The 24,372-nt window shown below is 35.3% G+C and overlaps 1 protein-coding gene and 1 long non-coding RNA gene across 6 annotated transcripts in view; one reads left to right on the plus strand and one right to left on the minus strand.

The window, feature by feature from the left end:
- The window catches only part of Camta (Calmodulin-binding transcription activator), a 176,028-nt gene extending 164,979 nt beyond the window's left edge, over window positions 1-11,049 (plus strand). For 4 of the 5 annotated variants that reach the window (XM_074100862.1, XM_074100866.1, XM_074100863.1 and 1 more), the window contains 2 exons: window positions 5,172-5,273; window positions 5,543-11,049. In XM_074100862.1, the coding sequence (XP_073956963.1) occupies window positions 5,172-5,273; window positions 5,543-5,621 (181 nt within the window). In that variant the 3' untranslated portion in view covers window positions 5,622-11,049. Of the gene's footprint in view, window positions 1-4,607; window positions 4,633-5,171; window positions 5,274-5,542 lie in introns of all 5 variants that reach the window. The other variant, XM_074100865.1, reaches the window with a different exon arrangement.
- An 8,965-nt stretch (window positions 11,050-20,014) lies between these two features.
- On the minus strand, window positions 20,015-23,339 carry LOC141436847 (uncharacterized). Its single transcript, XR_012452339.1, has 2 exons — window positions 22,742-23,339; window positions 20,015-21,019 (listed from the first exon to the last, which is right to left on the minus strand). It is a non-coding gene; the product is annotated as an uncharacterized lncRNA (long non-coding RNA).
- Between the last annotated feature and the right edge of the window lie 1,033 nt (window positions 23,340-24,372).

The raw sequence follows: 24,372 nt of genomic DNA on the forward strand, positions 1-24,372 counted from the left end.
TAATATGATCCAAGTAGAAAAATACTGTGATTCGAAAAAAAAAGTTTTGCATGGAAGTGGAGTCGCAAGAAGACTTTCTAATTTCGATGTTTTCCCACTTATATCGTATTAGTAATCAGTAGCCCTAATATGGGTTACAGTATAGTACAGGATTTTTTTATCAACCTGTAGGTATATTGAAATTTACTGTTCTCATTTTAATTAAAGCATGCATGCCTTCGCCTTCTTTTTGGGGATGCTCAACTACCAGAATGCAATGTAATACTGCAATGTTATATTTATAGCACGCGTACATGTAGGTATAGCCGAGGAAACTGAATCACGTACTGGTACTGGGGTGAAACCGTTGTACTACCAATGTTATGTTGACATCCCATACATTTGCCAAAGAAATCATAGCGAAATAGATCACGAAAAGGTTTCACATTGGATTTAGTTTCCATGACTGTCTATGAGAAATACGGCTATTGTGGTCTTGCCCTCCGCAATTGTCAGACCAAAACATGTTTTTTTATATATATACTATCAAATTATGTGTTCGTAGAACAGTTTAAACGGTCCGCACGCAGCGACGGCTAGCGCGTACACTGAGGCAACTGCCAGTTACACTGGACTTCCCCGGCCCCGCGACAATATCGGTGCCGCGTATAGTGGTGCATGTCGGTTGCCTCAGTATACGTTGTACCGATTAACAAAACGGTGTTAGATGCATTCATATACGTCACTTTATTTCCAAAACTAATAGGAATATCCGTGCAAATTTTTTGTGGTAGGTAAAGAAGGAAATATTAATCACAAAATTGCAAAAAACTAAAAATCAGAAATTTGTCACTTGTACCAGTATACGTAGGAGGTATCGATATCTGAACATATTATAGAAAACTTATGATATGCATGTAGATAAAGTTATGTATGCGGCTATACATAATTAGGCATTAAAACACTCGTGTGATCTTATTATGAAACTCGCCTTCGGCTCGTTTCATAAAACCACACTCGTACTTTAATGCCTCTCATTATGCACCAGCCACATGAATAACTAATTGCTTAAAAAACAAATGCGCAAAGGACAGCGTCTTAGCCTTCGTTGAGACCGCTACGAGGGATGCGTTGCGAGAAATGTGCTTTTCATGAACCAATAGAATCGCCTCGCTCCGCTCAGCTGTTTCCACTAGAGTTATGCTGTGTGAAGATAGGTAAATGAAGCGATTTTATTGGTTAATGAAAAACACATTCCTCGACGTCGACCGCATAAAATATGGACCTAAAGAACAATAACTACCTACGGTTTCAATTCAAATTAATATTCAAAATTATTTATTGAAAATCACATAACATTAGACAGGTAGTACAAACAGCAGGGTAACGGGTAACATGTGACGCCCTGCAAGGGCACAGCATCATATGAGGATGACTAAACATGGCAACTTACTTAGGGTCCGGGCCCATATAGCGTCATTCGAGCGTCGTCGTCTAGTAAACGCCCGCGCAGCGCCGACGCAACGTTCACGTTGCGGCGCCGCGACGCAATCCACCGCATTTCAACAGCCCCAGTTGAAACATTAGCGCCAAAGAGAATACACATTACGTTCTGAATTCGTTCAGTGTGAAAACTGTGGGATAAATAAATTGCATATCTCTTCCCAAGGCTTTCCTTTAAGAACACGAACACTGTAATCTCTTTTAGACAATCCCATATTACAGGACGGTTTTGTATTTCTTATATAAAAAGTTGAGTATCAAACTCGTCTCTTGGCGATGACTGCATTTCCGAAATGATGTGTTATCTGTAGCTATGACTGACTTTAATTGAGGTGGGGACAGACGCGTCGACGAGTCCCGGGGGAGCGGCGCTGTGCTGGCTGGCGCTGGCTAGACGCCGATCTGTCAGTCGCCACCTGACGTCGAGGCGCCGCAACGTGAACGTTAAGTCGGCGCTGCGCGGGCGTTTACTAGACGACGACGCTCGAAAGACGCTAAGTGGGCCCGGGCCCTTAATCTACATTAAAATTTAGAGTACAAACGTTCATTGAAATTTTTCATTAAAAAATCGTTTAAGTTATAGTAACATTTATTAATAAGAAATAGTTTCAATTGTCTAATGAACACTAAGTTTTTCACTCGATTTTTTATAAAATTTGGCCCGTGGTTATATATACTTTGATCATCATGGTGATGAGGACTAGATGAAGCTAACTTCAATTTTGTGAGAGGTCTATTGTGCTTATGCAAATACAATGTTTAAAAAATACTACTTACACCAAAATCATAATCTATTCGACCTTTTATCGCCTTAATCTTCATTGAAACTTACTTAGGTCGTTGACTTTTCTTTTATAAGAATGCCAATTTAATTATCCCAGAAGACTTTATTGTCACGAGCTTAAAGAATCCCCGGAAATTATCGGAGTCCCCAACCGGGATTAAATTTCTTCTCAGTAGTTAGCCTTTGTTATATTCGAAAAATCAATGTTCAAACAATGAACAGCTTTGTCTTAGTTACAAACTTTTTTTTATCGTCGTCATGTTGTCTTAAGTCATCGCAGCGTTTAGTTTTTTCTAATAGGTACTTAATTTAAATTAAGCACTCTTAAGGTCCGTGGCAACCTAATGGTTTGACGTATGGCCTCTAAAGCAGAAGATCGAGGTTTCATTCCTGGTTCACTAGCACCTCTCAGTTTTTCGAAACTCATGTACAAAATGGCATTTGCATTTGAAGTTTATGATTTACGAGCTTTGAGGTGAAGGGAAACATCGCGAGGAAACCTGCACACACCTGCGAATTCTGTGGTATGTGTGTGTGAAGTACCCAATCCAAACTAGGCTCGCGTGGCGACCCTCACACTATGAAAGGAAGGCTTGTACCCAGTAGTGGGGCTTAAGATATAGGCTGGGTTAACAATGATAAAAATACTAAGGTCCTTCGCATATAAAGCCACACAAATCTTCAATACCCAAAGTGTTATTTTAGTTTTTTCATCACACTTGCTCGTAAACAGCGTCGAAACATGCAGGCTAGCTTGGTTGCAACGCCCCAAATAAAACCCTCGACCTTCATGTGCTTGTCATGAAACCCGTGGTCGGTAAATGAGTCATTGCGCGTACAATTTTTCTTGTCATGAAGCCCAAGGTCGGTAAATGAGTCCGTGCCCGTACTGATGGTGCTGCGCATGGTGCAGCAGCAGGACCACATGCACACGCGGCTCAGGTACATGCTGAGGGAGGGGGAGGGCGGCGCTGCCAAAAGCGCAGCCTAAGCTAACGCCAATATTTGGAAGAATTATATTTTTTCTTTTAGAAATATAAAATTTTACTCGCAAATGTGATGAACAACATTGTATGTCGCACGGGCGGTACTAGAATTACGAACATCGACTCATTAAAGCCCTCAGTCTTCGACTTCGGGCTTCTAATAGACTCTTGTTCGTAATTCCTTATTTACCGCCCTTAAGACACAATGTACTATTAAAGGCTTGTTCGGACTAGGCTAGTATTTTAGTCTTGTAGCGAGTAATTTAGTAGTTAAACTATTCGCTACTGCCTAAAAATCGATCGCATTACAGTCTAGTATTAAAGTGGTTTTCTCGCTCCAGCGGAACGACATTTTCACGACAACTAATGAACTCTACTAAATCGACAGGTTCGGACTTGTTTAGCCAGCGGCCGAGTAAGCACGGACGCGTGGTGGGGGGTGCTACTCACTACCAAACTACAAAAAAAAAATAGAGTTAAATGGATTGACTCGACTAAATTGCTTACTAATTTGCTCGACTAATTTTTAGGTGTTCAGACACGTTTAGCTACTAAATTACTAGAGTAAGTGCGAAGGAGGGGTAATTACACAAAAGATCCCTACGGGTCGAAGTGTATCCGCAAGGACCCCTAAGGATAAGATAAGATAAGATAAGCCTAGTCCAAACAAGCCTTAGCGATTAACTAAGATATAATTCATACAGTCTCGTAAACAGTCAGTTACTAGCCCGTAACTATCTCATTTGTGACGTAAAATGTTAAAATTTGGCAACAATTTTGTATGTTAACTTTTAATTCATCTTTCGTATTTTTTTCTTCTTAACGAAATATTTCTTTATGGAGTGAATATAAAATTGATCGTTTATATTATTTTTGCTAAGACCGTTTAATCCCGAAACTTTCGGCGTAACTCTAGATTTGAGTTAATCTCCAAAACAATGGAGTTTCATAACTTCATCCCTTTCTTGTATTGGATTTATTAATACACAGCTATTTTATTATAAGCCATTAAAACGTCTTAGTATTTACTCCAACAGAATTCCCACTGTTATTAACTTTGAGATGTTTTCTTTGTGTTTAAGAGTTTAACAAATTGTGGTTTTAGTCTGTATTATTTCGATTGTTCTAGTCGTGTTTGAGTTATACTAACTAGTTTTTTTTTTGCTGTCGTTCTATTTTACTTTGAAAGTCAAATATTTTTTGAAGTCGTCTATTCATTGTGTTGCTTTTGATCAATATACTTAGTACCTCTATATTTGCTATTTCTATTATTGTATTTGTCGTAGCCGTTAAGATAAATATTTAATCCTCAGCATTTTTAATTTAAAACAATATGTTTAATTTCACGCTGCTAGTACTTGGGAAGAATTCTCAACCAACGTAAGTGTCAACAGTGGTAACTTATCGAAAGAAACTATTGTTGTTAATAGATATTTTTTAGTAAATAAAATCTTCGTCTAAACTGTGACATAATTAGATATTTTGCCCACATTGAAGGCAAAGTTGACATCGCAAGAAAGTGTAAGTTGCGTTACTCGTACCATTGTGGCGCCCGATATACCTACCATTTTAAACTAATTCGCTTTACAGCCTTTCAATGTAATAATTACAATTTGCAGGTCTTTCCTGCAATTATGAACATGGTTTTAAGCGCAAAATACACACAGGTTGGCAGCGGGTCGGAAGCGGGGCGGGTTGGGAGTGCGGCGGGCCTATTTACGTGGCTGTGTATTATTATGAACAATATCACACTGATAATGGGCGCGGGGCGGGTCGTGAGCGGGTGCCGCTGTGTAATGTTGTTCATAAAGCCACGTAAATAGGCCCGCCGCCATCACGAGCTGGCCCACTGTTGTCCTGTGTGTGTTTTGCGTTTTATTTTTTATTTATAGGGTCTAAATTGCATTGCCCCCTGTCAGGTTGCAGAACGCACGAGCAGAAAACGGGAAGGTGGTCCTGCGGTCGCCGGATGCCCACCAAAGCTTTCTGCAGCACACCACCAATATACGCACGCCCAATAGGTAACCTTGTTTCGTATTAATGAATCACTCTTGAAGCCTGCCAGGTGTATAGTGTTAAGTTTTTTTTTATCAATAGTGGATTCGTTTAACTGAACACCGTTTCATGGTTTTTCATGTGAATTGAATCGTAGTTTTTTTATGTAAATTGAACCGTCTATTTTTTTAGTTTTATGATATTTAAAATCACTCGCATTCAAATGTTAATTAAAATTAAAATTTTGTTCTTCGGTTGTATTTGTAAAAATTAATATCAAATTATTTGTCCATAGGGTGATAAACTACTTAGCACCCCAATCGCCAATGGATGCTGACGACGACCTGCTACTTGAGCTTCTGTTTAAAATGTGACCTGACCTATGATATACCGCCACGTCGTGTTTCTGTTCAAAACGATTAATTTCGGTGTTATCACCTTAGAATAGATCACTTTTACTTCAACTGAACCATCTCTACGGGCAGTTTTACTTTAAATATCTATTTCTGGCGTTATATCACTGCCTTCATTTAAATTATCATTTATGTCATCAACCGAATCAATTTTAAAACAGGTTTCTTCTCAGAGTTGTGAAAGACTTTAGGCCTTGTCTTTTGAAATTTTAACCATTCCCTCTACAATGATAGTAATTGTTATAAGAAACTAAAGAAAATCTTGCAACCAGTTCTGTCTTCGTTGTTGTTATGATTAGTTACTAAAACGAAGTAACCCAATTATCCTATAATAATGACTTGTTCAGAGTTTGGATTTCGATTTTTGTTCCTTTTAAACTCTTCAGGTCATAGACAGGGTTATATTTAGTATAAATTTTATCGTATTGGTATTATATTTTCATAAGGTATTTTTGAGACATTTGTTTAGGAATCATATTTTTGAAAACTCTAAATTGAACGTAATAGTAATTTACTTAGGTCATGAGTGTATTGGCTAATTTTTCATAAAAAATTGGGAAGTACTTACCGCGCTTACAGTTATTTTGAATTTTTTGAAATTATGTTTCGTGCAAGTTCTAGTTGCACCCTTCTCTTTGATTGTTTTCATTTTTATTTCTAAATCTTCACAATTTGAATTCTTGACTTCATGTTGAATATTTGCGTCATGGAGTCAAAAAAAATGTGTAGGCTAAGTACAAATTCAAATTATTAAAAGCCACTGTTCTTATAAAGTAGTTGCACCTAGCGATTAATACAATAAACCCGATGAGCTGTGAGTATTTTGAGATTTTATCGTATTTAAGAAAAATAAAAAGTAATTACGCAGTTAGTTTGACTATTGGTCGAAATTTACCTTTAGGTTTCATTCCAGCCTAAATAGGTTAAATCTCTTTTAGTCTACGCAGTTAATAAAGCCTTAGATATCATCGAACACAATCTATGCATTCTTAACATTCCGGTAGATTAGATCTAAACTTTTGCGAATGCTTATCTTCGACGATAAATTCATTACAACCTACCATGTCCTTTCGTTCCAACATTTGGTTATTTAACCCGAAATTATTATCATCTACATAGACAATTATTATACTTTTGTTAAGTTTACACTGATCTCTTGCCCCTAGTTCCTCTTTTAAAATCACCTCAATATTTTGAAATTCACTCAATTCTAATTTGGTAGATAGCTAGCTACCATTAATTCATTAAATAGTATTTGATTTAACTCCCTTAAAAGCTAAACGCGATTTTTGTCAAGCGTTCATGAAAAAATAAGGTTGTGCACCATTTAAATATAGAATATACTACCTAAATATTCCCTTTTTTGAATTCTCTGATATTTTAATGTAGTTATATAGTTTAGTGATTAAGGTTTTAGGAGTAACCATAGCTTAGCCATAAGTCGACGAGCGCCCGTCGAAATATTTTCGATTCGTATTTTTATAAAGCAAAAGTTACGAACGACTATGATTGCTTTGCTTGAGCAGGGCCATGGTGACGAATTCTGGTTTGGGTTACATCTTTAATTTCATATGAAATTCATTCTTTCTTTTTGATCGGATTTCTACAAGTATATTGCTTTTAATCTTTACTGTTGTTATCTGTATCAATGTTTAAGTTTAATTTCCTCGTAAGTTCATTCCTCATAAATATCAGTTTTCTTAAAGAGTTAATGAGAGACCCAGTATTGACAAAATCTATCTTACTCTTGACATTGTTGAAATTTGTAAACTTCGTCTTTCGCATTTCAATATTAACATTAACTTCAAATCGTACTTTTCAAACTTGTTCGGAGTAAGTCAGTGATTTCATTTAAATAATAATAATGAATGTCGCAGAATGAGAATAACCGTCCAGTTGTGGCGGCTTTTGCACCCTCTGGTAGCGTAATGGCAAAAGTCGCATTACGGCAACAAGCGAAAATTACATTGATGATAAGAGAGCGATTCGCTTGAAAGGTTTGGGGCACCCGAGGGCGCACGAATACAACGTGTATATTTTATATTTTTGGATCGCTAATTTTAAGATGTTATATTTATATATGTATATGTAGTAATGGCGGATACAAAAACCAGTATTTCAAATAGTATTGCGCCAAAAGTTTTGATGTATTAATTTTCCATAAAAGTTATTCTCCCATTTTGATTTACAACGGATAAATAGTTCGTTTAGCTAGTGGTCATGCGTATATATTTTTGGATAGCGTGCACGATTGCTTCTGGAGCGCCGATGATATTAATAGAAAAGGGAAAAATAAAACGAAAAAAAAAAAAGTATTTTTAACGATAACGCAAACCTCTGAAAGCAATAATATTTTTGTGGTGGAAGGAACTCGAGATGTAGACAGAAACCGTATTTTATTATCCACGCGATCGTCACAGTACAGTTTATATATAGAATGCTTTCTAGTGCCGCCGTACGTTGTGCTTCATTGACTAGCACTCACCATTTATGGAATTTATCAATGAACAACAAACTAAAAAAAAAATATTCAAGGAAAAGAAGCAGAAAACGAGAATATTACCGATTTTTTATTTGATGAATTCATTTGAGTAGTCAATGAAATACATTTACGGCAAGCCTTAGTCATTGACCACAGCTAAAAGATAGTGCACTAGAAGTAGACATAGTTAGATAAATTACAACTTATATATGAAAAAAAAAGAAAAATCTTGGAATCTATACATAGAATTTAAATTTAAAGTTTGACTAATACTTTTTATTATTAATTATAAGAAGCTTGTTCACACATTTTAACTTCATATAAAGTAAGTATTCTTAAGACTATGATTCATGATAGTAATGTTAATGAAAGTATGGAATGGGAAGATTTAGTGAGATGAGTAGGGTTCAATGTTCATTTATGGTGGGCCGTAGTTTTGAACTATTCTGATCACGTTTGCCAAAGGCGCTGTATTTAATATTGTGTGATAACGAGCAAGCAAAATGTACGATAATCTCAAATATTTTCTCTTTTCATCTAAGAAATTCCACAAATTTCATTGCCCAGGAGAGATGAGCTGGCATCTATGAAAAACATTAAGATGATGCGTTGAAAGCGAGATTCTCAAGGAGAACGATTTTGTAATATGAAAAATATTTTGAAACCAGACACGATGCAAATGTTAATTATTTTCGAAAAACATGATTACGAGTATCTTCATTGAATTTAATTGAATATAAACACAAGTTTTGACTATAGTTAATTACTTTTAAAACAGGTGAAAGTTTAAAAATATTATTGGAATACGCTGCCAGCTTGCTCATGTTAATTTTGAAAATTGAAGTGTCACTAGTAAAAGGGATTATTTTGTCACGTTCATATTTAACGTTCCATATTTAGTAACTAAGAAAGTCCCTACTGGTATTGATAAAATAATCCTTTTTCTAGTAAAACGTTAGTTGTGCTTTTCTTTTTAAAACGAGCCTGCCTAAAATATATTGCATATCACTTAGATAAATTATAACTTATTGTGAAATTTTGACACGGCGTATTATTAAAATTAGTTGTAATTTTGTTTATGAAATGCTAGATCACTAGATTGTTTAATATAATTAGCGATGAAATTACGGGTTGTAACAATTCACGGCATTGATTTAGAAACAAAATTTTGTTATTAATGTAACTTGTAGTTTAAATTTTGTAGGAAATATGTTAGTCGTTTGAAAGGAAGCACAGCTTCTTAATGGAATGTTTTACAAGTATTGACTAAAAGTTTGATGATTTTCTATACTATGTTAGTTTATAAATCCATAACGTGCTAAAGTTGGTTACAACCCTTATTATAGAGAGTAGTGTTATTGCTTAAAACAATTTTTATATTGTAGCGTATATATTTGATAGCAAATTTAATGATGTTATTTTTAAAGGTAAGGTTTAGTTGAACGCGTTATTAAGCGTCTTATTAAGCTTTTTTTAGAAAACATTGAAGAATAATGTACTAACGTACTTGCTGTTTCTTGGGTAATCTTTTTTGCTTCGTAAAATTTGGCGTGAAAAGTGGGAAAGTTTTATCTACTTCTAAAGTTAAATTACTGCACAGCATCCTAGATTGGAAAGGGTTCATGTGGGTACGTTAGTGCAAAATATCTTTAAGCTAGCAAATGTAAGAAATTGTTACTGCCAGTTTCAAGGTTTCTAAAACACCAAGGTATGAAAGGATGTCTTTTTGTAAGGAATGTGAATTGTCCAAATAAAATGATAAAATTAAAAATGTATTTGAATCGATACTAAGAATCGTTTGGAGGATTAAGATTGACTTAAGGATCGCTTTTTGGCAGATTGCTATTTCTATAAAGTTTTAAATATAAGTATGTACGAACTTAGTTTTTTTTTCCATTTACCTTTTGATCTTTGTAATCTGAACATTAATTTGGAATTGATTTAATTATCCCAGATCGTGTTACGTAGATAATATTCTTGTTTTACAAAATTCAATAATCAGTATGTATGTGGTATACTAATATCTCTAATAGTCAATTACTTTCCTGAAATTCTCGTCGTGTCGAAGCTGATAATATTTTATAGTGATTTATATTGCATCACTTTATTAATTTAATCGATCAATTTGCAACGACCTGCTTAACTAATTAATGATCTCTTGTCTTAAATAACTAAATAGAAGCAGGTGATATTACAGTACACAAATGTGGTATAGTCTTTTAAAACACATAATTTAATATTATTTCCTAGTTTACAAGTAAAAATTGAGGTCAGGAGAAATAATAAATATATTAAGTACCTATATCCGTTAGTATTTTACTTCACGTATTGAAGAGTGCAAATAATGCTGACATTGTGTGAAACTGCAGGACTACTACGAAACTCGAAAATCGAAGGTAGTATCGTACCGTCTCTCTCACTCTCGTATTAAATAATATAAGCGTCAGCGGGAGGGTACGATACGAACTTCGGTTTTCGAGTTTCGTAGTAGCCCAGCTGTTCCATTATGTTGTCGCTGTCCATACAGAAGTATCTTTTATTGATACTTAGGTTTCCTAAACGTATTCTAGATTGAATTCTAGCGTTTCTGTCAACACACGATAATTTCTGCAAAAGACATCCAGGTTTCGATTGTGATCATATAATAAGCAATTAAAGTTACCAATTATGAACTTTAAGTCACTGTATATATGAATGAGATTTTTGTTTCGTACAAGCGACTTGTATTGTTATTAGAATGCTGTATGAGAATTTATATTTGGAGATGGACTTCAGGGAGTACGAGATGTTGATTCCTCTGCATGAAGTGTACTTTGAACAAAGAATAATCTTCCTTTGTAATATTATAATCTATAAACACTACGAAATTGTGATTCAAAGCAATTTAAAATATTACTGCTGATTATTTTGGTTGTTTTATTACAATAACCTGTCCTGTCTTATATCTACTCGTAAATGCGAAAATGTGTGTGTGTACGTTTGTTACTCCTTCACACTAAGGTGGCTTAACGAATTTGGATAAAATTTGGCATGTAAATAGCTGGTGATCTGGAATAACCCATATGCTACTTCCTAAACCTCAAAATCTAATATAATGATGTGTAAAGAAGACACGCTGTAATTTTAGGGGATTGCCATAGGAATTTGGTAAAATTGCAGAAATTCAATACAACTGCCAACTGCTGATCTAATGGTTTACGTGTGTTAAGCTACGGGTACAGTCTATGCTTTATTTTTTTTAGCATTAGAAAAAAACAAAATCAAAATCGTTTATTAAGTAAATAGGCCGCAATGGGCACTTTTACCACCAGCGCTTTCGGAAAGACTATCATTGCCAAGAAGAATGCGCCAAAAAAAACTTAGCAGAAAGTCATTTTTTCAACATTAAATAATTAAAACTAAAATACTTAAAAACTACAGTATACCATTAAGTAAATAAAACAAAATACAAAAAAATAATAATAATACAGGGATGTATGGGGTCCCTTAGTTACAAAACTAAACACTAACTATTATCTACGTTCAGTGGAAGTGTAGACTGCTTCCACCGTCATAAATTAAAAATAATAATAATTATTAATTACTATAATTGACTAGAAATTAAACTAAAAATATACAAGTTTAAAATCCATAAGCTTGACAATATACAGCCTTAAACATAGCTAGGGGATCGATGTATAAAGTCCCTGAGTTAATAATAAAATTACTATAATATAGCAAGGGGATGTAGAAAGTCCGTGAGTTAGAAAGAAGGTAAGCGATCTTGAAGTGCCTTTTTATTAAAAAACACTTTTGAAAAGTAAGTCACAGCAAATATATAACAAATTAGAAAGGACATTATGATCATTTACATGCTTTTGGCATCAGTAATAGTTACTGTTTTTTAACACAACGTTTTTCAATAAAGAGACCGTCAAGATTGTTTACCTTATTTCTAAAAAACGAAGTATAGTCCTATTATAAAGGTTTCTGAGTTAAGCTTAGAGTGCAATGCAATAATACTACTGCATTACCCAAAAAACAAATATAAAATTGCAACGTTTAGACAAAATAACAATCCTAGATACCTTTACGATAAACAGTACCAGAAACAAGCAAACAGGAACAATGGAGAACTGTCGTTGAAAATATTTAAAACAACAAAGAACACGAAGAATAAACGCATTTGAACCAAACGACGAAAACACAGAGATCTTTCGATTTCTTTTGAAGATTGGCGCTTGAACTCGAGCTGATTTGAATATTGATTAGAATTCGTGTTGTTGGTTTATTTTTATTAAATGGTAGAGCGTCTGGGACTTTGTAGATGACGGTCTTTGAGTTGAGTATTTATCTAGATAAACAACTCAAACAGGTACATTCACTGGTGTGAACGGTAAACGGGATGAAGTTGGTGTAAAGTGAAAACCAATACACCACAATGTACTGGCGTGAAATAGTACTTTTGCTACTGTGTTTCGTACGGTGAGTGGGAGATCCGGAGGTCCTACTCCCTCCCCCTCCCCCCTTTTAGGCCGGCAACGCACCCGCAGTCCTAATAATGCTGTAGGTGTCCATGGGCGGCGGTGATCACTTACCATCAGGTGAGCCGCATGTTCGTTTGCCAGCTATTTGAAATAAAAAAAAAGAATAACCGTTTTTTGTGATCAAGATTTGTAAAACCATAGACAATAAACATAGTTATAGTAAGGTCGCGGGTCAACAAAGTTATAGTTTATAGTTCAATGATAATAATAATATGGACCTCCGCAAAGTACTTAACGCCTGATTAAATAAATTATTTACTTTGTAATACCGCTGAATATTTGAATCCATATTCTGGACAAGAGTCTCTTCTTTTTAAATGCCCTATAACAAGTGACTAACATACAAAGATTCCGTATTACTTGTACTGTTGACATTACGAAAATGTCGAATGTTTTTTTACACCGGGACAGACACCTTTAATGATGAAATGATTTTTACTAACTTATTTATTATTTTTTGTATATTCTGTGTCAATAAATAGTTATATCCACTGATTAAGGTTCAAAAGCCCTGTCAGCCGGACACATATTCAAGCCTGAGTAATAACTGTAATAAGATTTTTTTTTTGTTTAAGAAACCCTAAAAACAGCGACAGGGTTCATTTTAGGTACTATTTACAAAAATACTTTTTTTCTTTATTTGTTAAAACAAAGTTGATACCGTTGAAGTCTTATGCCACTGATCTAAAAGAAATCTTCAAACCTTTCAAAATTTGGATGAATAATTCAAATTTATCGGTTTAATATTCCTATCCGATATGAAAGGGAGGGCTGACATGATAACTTCATTTCCAATATTATTGGATTTCTATAGAAATGTTGAAATGCTTGAGTGGTGGTAAAATATGGCTCCAGAATTAACCTAGTAGAACGATACAATAAGATTATGATAAACATCTCTGATTTTGCTTTGAAATGGCTGGGTGACACTATTTACCGACCCAGATAATACCGTACCGACATGGAAATACCGACCCGATTTTTCGTGTACACGCCCATACAAACTCATATCTGTTAGTGTAGTGATAGTGTCTCCCAAATGAAATATTATAAAAACCATAATTTTTACTGTGTATATGTACAAAGGTTGGCCTAGTGGTTTGACCTATCGCATCTCAAGCAGAGGGTCGTGGGTTCAAACCCCGGCTCGCACCGCTGAGTTTTTCGAAATTCATGTGCGTAATTACATTTGAAATTTACCACGAGCATTACTGTGAAGGAAAACGTCGCGAGGAATGTGCAGAAGCCTACGAAACAAATTCAATGGCATGTGTGAAGCTCTCAATCCGCACTGGGCCCGTGTGGGAACTACGAACCAAGCCCTCTCATGCTGAGAGGAAGCTTGAAGCAGTGGGACGTATAAAGGCTGGAATGATCACGAATTCAAATATTGTTACTCTGTTTGCGTCTAGTTTTTAACCTCTCACAAAAAAAGGGGTTATATACGTTTGACGCCTGTCTGTCTGTCTGTCGGTTTGTGGCATCGTAGGTCTCAAACGAATGAGGACTATCGCGTATGAATTCGCTACTAGAGGCACTAGTGTAGCGTGAGGTCTCCGAAATGTCAAATCTCATAGTTTTTGGGTGAGCTACGCGGGTTTATTTATAATTAGAATAATTTTGTGAATATTTAGCAATATCTGAAATTAATTATGGCAAATATGCATTCCGGGGCAATGAATGTCTATGTTTTGAGACAGTTTTGTCTTTCGGAAACCTTTGTCCTTCCTTTTTTTCCGAACAAAACGGGGACTATGCAACACTGTGGCATGCTCGATATTTTTATGGTACGGTTTTAAGGTGTATAAAACCTCACGCAGCAGTGCGCCATCTAGTGAGACAAAAAACGATAGCTCTCATTAAGCGATGCAAACGCATTTTTTTAAAGAATTCAACTTAAATAATTAATTCTTGGCTTTGTTTCATTCAAATCGGTTCAAATGTTTTTTTATGTCATGAAACTTAAGGCCGAGTTTAGATTTGCAAGAAAAATCGTTCATTACACATCAGTTGCATTACATTGCGAGGCCGTACAGCCAACGAGTTTGTAGTGGTCAATCGAGTGACGTAATGAAATGCAATTTGCACGAGTTTTCTTCAAAGTCTAAACTCGGCTTTACAATGACTATGTCGGGGATTTAAAAAAAAACTAATTTGGTCAAGTTATTCCAGCTCGAGTGGCGATCACAAACCGGGAAACGAAGCGTTGGCAGCAGGGCTACTACGAAACTCGAAACTCGAAGTTCGTGTCGTGCGGTCCCTCTGACACTCATACTATTTAATACGAGAGCAAGAGGGACAGTACGATACGAACTTCGAGTTTCGAGTTTCGTAGTAGCCCTGCAGGCCTCCCACTAGGTGGACTGACGGGTTCTCTGCCTTTTCCCAACTCACGATTCCCAAATATTTAATTTGGGGAATGCCCGAACTCAGGATTTTCTCTGGAACTATACCGTGAACTGCTTCAACTTTGCCCTCTGGCCCCAACATTGCCCGATTCAATTTAGAGTCGATAACTAGCACCCTTCTAGGTTTTTAAACTTTTATCCCCCCGTAATAATAGTTCCAGTGTAGATAAAAGTTTAAAACCTTTAAGAGTGCTGAGTTATCGACTCTAAATCGAATCAGGCAATGTTGGGGACAGAAGGCAAAGTTGAAGCAGTTTACGGTATTTTTTTTCGGAAATTTCCTAAAACAAACCTAACCCAACCTAACTGTGTTCTACGAGTATAAAAGCATTCTTATGCTTTACATACTGATAACAATTTTTGGTTTCGGAGAAAATTGAGAGTTGGGAAATGAAACCAGTTGTCAAATGAAACATTTGGCAAACAATAATTCTGCGAAAAGGAGAGATACCGGACTGACGATATCGTGAGAGTTGCGGGCAACCGGTGGATCCAAGTGGCGAGTTGTCGTTCATTGTGGCGTTCTAAGGAGGCTTTTGTTCAGCAGAGGACTTCTTCCGGCTGATGATGATGATGATGATTAAATCCTATTTTTTTTTACAATGTGGTTTGCAAACCTACAGTTCAGTCAAGGGCAAAGATATCGACACGGCCAAAGTTACAAAAATATGCTTACACGACTTTATGCACTTAACATTAAGGCCAACTTTGGCCGTGTCGATATCTTTGCCCTTGACTGTACCTTTATACAGACTCAACCCATTCATTTCCAAGCTTCCATTGGGTGTCCCCTTACTCTCAAACTTATTTACCTGGCTTACGCGGGCAATTGCGAATGGCGTACCCGGATAATCCCATTAAAACGGGTAAATGCAGACCGAATAAATTATTTACAACTCCTTAGATTGGGACTGATTCAATTTAACTCGAAAAACTGGGTTTAAATTAGCTAAGGAATAGGCGTTTGTAAAAAGTATGTTTTACTAGCGTTTGCGCGCCACTTTGCTCATGTTGATAATATTTTGAAATTTTACTAAATTTCCACGAAGATTTCTATAGAGCAAACTATATAATTATTTTCATGTTCGTTGTTAGAAGTAGGTATGTCCGTGCTAAATTTCATGTTTCATTGTTAAGCACGCCATTCTGGTGTAAAATTTATTTAATGATGGAATCGTAAAAGTGGAGCTCCTTAATGACAAAAATACGAGTCGAAGTCAGAAGAAGTTTATCAGTACTCCGCGTTACCAGAACTTGTATGGGGCCCAGCGTCTCCATTGCAAGATTCCTTTTCTTTTTAATGAATTGCCTCTGGAGATTAAAACTATTTTAAATGAGAAAAATATCAAACGAAAACTTAACCAATATTTTGTGAACAGGTTGGATCCATTATTAAAAGGAGATTCTTCTTTATATTAATATAAATTAATAAATTAAATTACTTAAATCTTAGAAAATATTAATTCTTTTTCCTATCGTTGTTTTGTGTGTTTGTGGAGTCGTTAGTAGTGCACGTTAAACTTGTATGGACTGTATGTGTTGTATGTGTAACATTATTTTGTTTACAAATAAAGATTTTTACTAATGGTTTTGTTTATGATTTTGGCCAAGAAAATAGCCAGGTTTTGGTTTCGACAAGCGTTGGCCGTCGACTTTACTGAAACTAAGAATTTGTAAATTTCATTCGGCTTAAACTGTCAGTTGGGTGAGGCATATGTTCAGCAATAGACTTCTTTTGATTGATCAACGAAAATGCGTTACGAATGACCCAGCTCTAAAATAACTCCATTAATTTATTTACTAGATTGTTTATTTTTGTTTGGTGACGGTCAAGAATTTAGATTATAAGAAAGATTAAAAACTATGGAGTGTAATGAATCCTGCTTTAATGATGATTTGCATTAATAATTTAAAACTAATTACTTTTGCTAGTGCTCGTTAAAATAAATGGATATTATTTTACGTTCTAATTAACATTATTAAACCAAGTTATGGACTATTAAGTTTAATGATGATTTAAACTGCAGCCCAACGTTGGGCACATTTGATTCTAAAGGCAAAAACTAGATGTGGTCTTTTAAGTCAAAATATTTTTACTCAATTCATAAACACCCAAAACTCGGGAACAAACATTTAAATTTTTCATAGAAATAATCAGCCCCGACCCCATTCCAAATTAAGAAGGGGGGGGGGGGTGGTGGTCAGGCAGTTTGTGACACAGGAGCAGAATAATTGCAAATTTCATAGCAATACATGTGACGAAGGAGTGCTAAAAATGGTCAAATTTGCTGTGGATGGCCTAGTTTACGATCTCTGCTAATAAAAAAAACTTTCTAATATCACGCGACAAACAATTGAACTGATTAATATAATTTAGATTTAGTACTTAATCAAAACGCTTGGCCCATAAAATATAAGGATGCTATTAAAATTTTACGTGCCGCCTTAGGAGAATAACTACCAATCTATTATTGATGCCTTTACGGCCCTTTGTCGAATGATTTAAGTACGATTGGGTGATAAAATATCGATTGGTAATTTGTTTGAAAGATGAATGAATAATTGTAAAATTATTTTAGAATAGAAACTGAATGGACCAATGAAAAGCCTTTTTAGGGCTACTGGCATAGTCTAAGGTAGAACATTGTATTGTTTGTTTAAATGTATTATGGATCAGGGGTGATAGTTTAGTTAAGGTCGCGGGTGAGCAAGGAAATTCTTTTAGTTCAGTGATAGTTTCATAAATTTTGACATCAATTGACCTCGATTGCCCACTACAAACTCGTTGGCTTTACGGCCTCGCAATGTAATGCAACTTGAAGGCTTTTTCTTGCAAGTTTAAACTCGGTTTTAGACAATCGCCTTTTTCTATGTAAGGCCGTTTTAACGTGAAAGGGTGTCTAGGGGGTTTGTCCAGCAGTGGGACATGTTACGGGTCGGAAACGAAATTACCTAAGAAGGGAAGCATTTGAGGGTTAGCGTATGTGTGGATCTTGTGAGATGTGTAATGTCGTGTGGATCTGTTTTGTCACTCTCTTATGAGAGTAAATAAACCACCATAGTACCATAAACACACACACATACATATTACATAGTACCATAAATTACTAGGACTTATGTCCTATTAAATTTTGTCAACTCCTAAATTTGCCATACCCTTTATTATCAAAGAACATCCAAATGCACAACTAATGTTTAGCAAAAAAAACAAATTGATTGAAAAATTAATTAATAGAGGTACTAATATTGTATGAAAAATCTGTGTACATCTTTTAAAACACTTCTTTTGATGCCGTAGTTTTCTGTCATGGTACGGTCTGTGACGTCACACGCTAGTACGCTAGCGTTCTTTCTAAATAGATATATTTTTTTTTTTTTATTAATGCAAACTTATACAGATTGAACAAGTATTGCAGATTGTTGAAATAGAGTACTAAGATCCTCTGTGCCAGTATTTTTGATGGTGGTACAATCACCTTGCACAACGCTAGCGTTCTTTCTAAATAGATAAATTAAATAAACTTAGTACAGTCAAGTGCAAAAATAAGTATCTATTCTAACCAATCAAAAATATGTTACTACGGCCTTATTGCGTCGGAATAAGAGTCTGTGGTACTTATTATTGAAACTTTGAGTAAGTTCATATTTTTACACTTGACTGTACCTATTTTAACTTTAACTTTGAGATATCTGTATATAGTTCGATTTCTGGGAATTGTAACATTCACGTAAAGGAATTAAACTAACCTGCTATTGTAGGGTTCCGCGGTTGCCTGGTGATCGGATTTGTTGACTGTCCTGGTATTTTGATAACTACATCTTTTTTACTAAATCTCTTCTAAATGTATCCACATTTATCTTTTGTTAATTAAGGAAACTATAGGTCTGGTTTATAACCCATTAATGTAAATTGCTTTTATTTATCTCTATGACTGTTTGTTTCTTACCAAATAAATAAAATAAATAGATATACTTATCAGAGATATCTGCCACTAAATAAAATAATTTTCGAAATCATGCTGATTTTAAGCAAGTTTTGACTTTGATTTTGAAACATGTCGAGCTAAACTCGGTTAAGACGTGAGTGATCCGTTACAATATAATTTAATATGAAATTTTGACTAATTTATATGTGCACCGAGAATAAACTGTAGGTATCGATTATAACGAAATTTTTGAAATGAAAATTAAAATATTTGTTTTAAGGCACTTTTATTTTGTATTAGATATGAATGCAATCGACACATGTACACACATACACATGCATGGCCACATCGCTCGAAGAACAGATAACCATTGGGGGAGAAAAGTCCTCGAGTGGCGACCACGAACCGGAAGACGAAGCGTTGGCAGGCCTCCCACCAGGTGGACTGACGACATCGTGAGAGTAGCGGGAAACCGGTGGATGCAAGTGGCGAGTTGTCGTTGTCGTTCATTGTGGCGTTCTAAGGGCCTTTGCCCAGCAGTGGACGTCTTCCAGGTGATGATGATGAATGCAATGGTTTTTTCATTTTCTTAGTTTACATTTTGTGATTGTTATGTACACACTGTCAACAAATTATAAATGAACAAAAAAGTCACCATAATTAATTAATGAAGATCTACAGTTGTTATAAAAATAATATACACTGTTATGTCATAGGCACAAATATACAAAGCATGAAACTAAATAAGTAGGTACCTACTATACTAGTATTACTAGCTAGTCCATTCTATTTCTATAATGTTAATAGTACTTATCAAAAACCGTTATGCATACATATTAAAGGCAGATCGTAACAGTAAATCGGTACTTAATTAATAATTATGCATAATAAGCAAATTAATTAATTTTGTTACGAAATTAATAAAATCTTGCAGTATAAGTGAGGAAAACAAAGAATGTTTTGTTTTTTACAGTCACGCAATAGTAGGTACATTACTGCAGAGGCCGGGAAAGAAAGGCTTGCAGCCTGAGTACCTATGTATAGACATGGGTATAGGTATACGAGGCTGGCGAGTTCTTTTTCCTATTATTAATCTACAAGTATTTCTGATGCACTAAAAGTTTCATTACATTCATTGTGTTTAATTGTAAAATCTACGTAATTATAGTATTTTTTATATGTCATTAAAACAATATAATTAAAATCGGTATACATAATTGATCTGTCATCTCCCAGGATAACAGGATCAAAGGAATTTGGGCACAAATTTGTGCCTCTGAGAGAGGACAGGTTAAACGTATAATACCAGGTAGGTACATAATATTGTATCAAATATGCGCTCAATTTATCGAAAGTCACAAGTTTAAAAACATTTATGTATGGGTCTCATAAACCGAGCGACAAAACCATATTAAATATTATTATTTGACTCATTTCTTCAAAAAACGGAGTCCGGTAGAAGCGACATCAAACAGTAAAAACCAAATAAGGGCAGCAATTTGTTCAACATGTAAAATGATTAAGATACCAGTTTTGGAAAACTTCCTCTCAATATCTTTGTACTGAGCATCGTCGTTTTCTTAATGACATTTAGGTCCCCATCTAAAAAAATATATCGGCGTTAGAAGAGACATACAAATGTGTGTTTATCCTGTTGCGGATTTGTCTCTGTCACTGGTGGTTCATATACTGTTTGTGTATATTGAGTCGGGATTTGTATCTCTGATTGCGAGGGTTTATGATTCTGGACTTGATGTGTACTAAAAGAAGTTTGTGTTTCATTCGGCTCTGTAGCAATCTCATCATAGGATTGCCTAAGCGGTATTGTGTAAGTGGGTGCCATTGGTGAAACAGTTTGATCAGCTAGTCTGATGGATCTGACTGGAAAATATACAGGCATTGCTGGATGGCGCTGCCGGTTTCTGTTGAATTTCAGTTCATTTAGCTCAGACATGATGTGAAGCTCAGCTGGAGGTCGACCTATGAAGTTATCGTTATTTTCCAGCCACCGATTTACCTGAAAAACAAGACGATAGGCTGTTTATTATTATTAACACACACATTACATGTAATGACAGCGCGTTTTTGACATTCACTCATTCATTTCATTCATTCTCCTTTTATCAGTTCTTCATGTAGCTGTGTGCGTAATCATTCACTTCAACTCTCGTGGCAATACCTATGGTTAGCACAATAAATTAGCTTGACGGTTGCGTGACGAGATTGTAATTCATCTATTTTAGATCATAGTAACAGATAATGACTAAAGAGAAGTCAAATCACTTTAGATATTTATCTACCATTGAATTTATAAAACAAATTTTCTGAAATGCGTTAAATAACAATTATCATTAAATAAATTTAGTGCTATTACATTTAACGAGATGTTTCTAAAAGTGATTACGAGTTTGATTAATTAGTTGCCAAAATGTTGTACGCACAAATATATTAACTCATTTCTAATGTACATATAAAAAAGTACGTTAGCGTTCCTTAGAAAAGCGGTCTTGAGACACTACTAAAGTCGGACGGACAGACAAGCAGACGGGGAGTAAAGTAATCCTATAAATAAGGGTTTCCTCTTTTGAGGTACGGAACCCTAAAAACAGACTATGTTGAGATCTAAACTCATCTAGTTCAAATTATGTAAGATGTTAAAGATATTAAATCAATGCTTTCAATTATATTATTAGGGTGCTCCGACATTGGAAATAAAATGAAAAATAAATAAATGAAATGGCTGTTATAAATGTTATAAAACACGATAACTTTGACTAACACTTTATAACTTTTGTTACAACTTATTAGATGGTTTAAGCGCTCCCACATTGGTATAAAAATTTAGTTTACTTATAAAAAAAAACTAAATATAATAGGTTATATAACACCATATAACATGTTTATTATGTGTAATTGTTTTTTATCTGTGTAGCCCTGTCTTATTTCTGTGGCAATAACTGATTTAATATTATTTGTTTTGTTAAAATTTGTTATGCAAATGTTATAAAATAAATGTTTTATAACGTTATAGAACTTTTGTAACAGCCAATGTGGGAGTACCATTAGTTCAGATAAGTACCTAAAGGAAGACCACGGAGGAAGACAGCAAAACAAAGCATCAAGTCTGAGTTCTTAATACAAAAATTTGTGTTTTAACTATTTCATATATGGGCCATGTACAGTAAAGTGTAAAAATATGAACTTATTCAAAGTTTCAAAAATAAGTACCACAGTCTCTTGTTCCGACGCAACAAGGCCGTACTTAGTAACATTTTTGAGTAGTTCGAATAGATACTTATTTTGCACTTGACTGTACTACGCTTCTAGGACATCATCATCATCGTATCAGCCACCACTCAGTCGTCCACTGCGATGGACATATGCAACTCCTACCTCTAGGTGTTTCCGATATAGAAGTCGCCCACAACCATCGCAACCTCACAATCAATTGACAGATTTTCATGTGATTGCTGTGATCTTGCTGTGATTGTCATTTGATTGTGATCACGAGTGTCAGACACGTTAGATAATACAGCCTCTGGGCATCTGTCCACCTCGTTGGTGGACGTCCTACGCTGCGCTTGCTGATTCGCGGTCTCCATATGAGAATTTTACTTCTCCAACGTCCGTCAATGGCATCAAAATGGCGTTCTATTATAAAAACTCTAATGAGTTCGGGACGTTTCTACGACAAACAATTAACAGTAACGGTATAAGTAATAATGCTATAGGCGCTTACAGCTTCGCTACTCCCGGCAATATGCTCTTCAGGTATAAAACTTTTATTTCACTGGATTCACACATTTTACGCAATCGACAACGTTTCGAATAGCACTGGTAGCTAGAAACAAGTGACGATATTTCTCTTTCCACCCACTTTTATTATTTCGTTGCTTAATTACATTTCATTATATTATATGACTTCGTCGATTTGATAGATGAAAAGTGATCGATTAGTGACTTAAGTCATACTTTAATTCGGTTTAATTGTTAAAGAACTTTTTATGCTTGTTTTGTTGTTGTTTCTTCTTAGCGTTTGCTTTTGGACTCGATATGAAAAAAACGGGTAAATTAAATTTGACCCGGACTCGCACATTAAGGGTATAGTGGCCATCCGATATATCATTGCGGGCATTTCAATTAATTCGTATACAGGTTATTTTCTGTAATAATGTTATTTGAAAGAACAGTGGACGTCCTGCTACGGTACCAGAAAAAGTACTGCTGACACAAGGCTTAAGTCGCTTGTCACAGATACAAGGCCATGATGATCATTATATAGTTCTCGAAACTTGACTGTCATTATGACATCCGTACTTACCGTTTCCCTGACAGGCTAGTTGGTTTCAGTATCGTAAGGTCCGCTGACAACTTTGACGTTCGTGTCGAGTTTGCGATTGGTTAAATAGGTAACTGAATGAACCAATCCAAGCTTGATACTATTACTAACGCCATCTAGCGATATTTTGCCAGTCAAAAAACTTAACGCAGATCTAATAAAAAGTTTCTCATTGTATTTCCAACATAAAAGGTTCTAAGTATTTTTTATTCTAACTAATTTCAAAGAAAAAGGAAGTTTTGTTCCATCTGTGTAATGTGTGTTGTTTTATATTTTGTTAATCTATTAATTTCGACGATAAAGTTATTCAATTTGAAACAGTCGCATAAACATTCCGTTTTCAAAACAAAACACAAAAAATATTTCAACAATAAGATTTTTGATTATGATTACCAAATATAATAAGTGATTTTGTTAATGATTTCTTAATCTTGCCATTATTGACTGACTAGCTTTTGCCCGCGGCTTCGTCCGCGTGGAATGAGGGCTATCGTTTTTTGTCTCACTAGATGGCGCACTGTTGCGTGAGGTTTTTAAGTATGGCTTTCAAAGTCTGTTATTACGGGCGTGAAAACAAAGTTTAGATTAAAATCATATTTAATACACCTTAAAACCGTACCATAAAAATAACGAGCATGCCACAGTGTTGCATAGTCCCCATTTTGTTTGGAAAAAAGGGAGGACAAAGGTTTACGAAAGACAAAACTGTCTCAAAACACAGACATTCATTGCCCCGGAACGCATATTTGCCATAATTAATTTCAGATATTGCAAAATATTCACAAAATTATTCTAATTATAAATAAACCCGCGTAGCTCACCCAAAAACTATGAGATTTGACATTTCGGAGACCTCACGCTACACTAGCGCCTCTAGCGGCGAATTCATACGCGATAGCCCTCATTCGGTTATCGCGCGCTGTTCCCTCGTGAACTGTGCATTTTCCGGGATAAAGAGTAGCCTATGTCACTCTCTGGCCCATCAGTAATTTATCAATATTTGTTTGGAATAAAAATCCTCGAACGTCCCT

Source organism: Choristoneura fumiferana, chromosome 17, assembly GCF_025370935.1.
Source record: "Choristoneura fumiferana chromosome 17, NRCan_CFum_1, whole genome shotgun sequence".
Classification (NCBI taxonomy): domain Eukaryota; kingdom Metazoa; phylum Arthropoda; class Insecta; order Lepidoptera; family Tortricidae; genus Choristoneura; species Choristoneura fumiferana.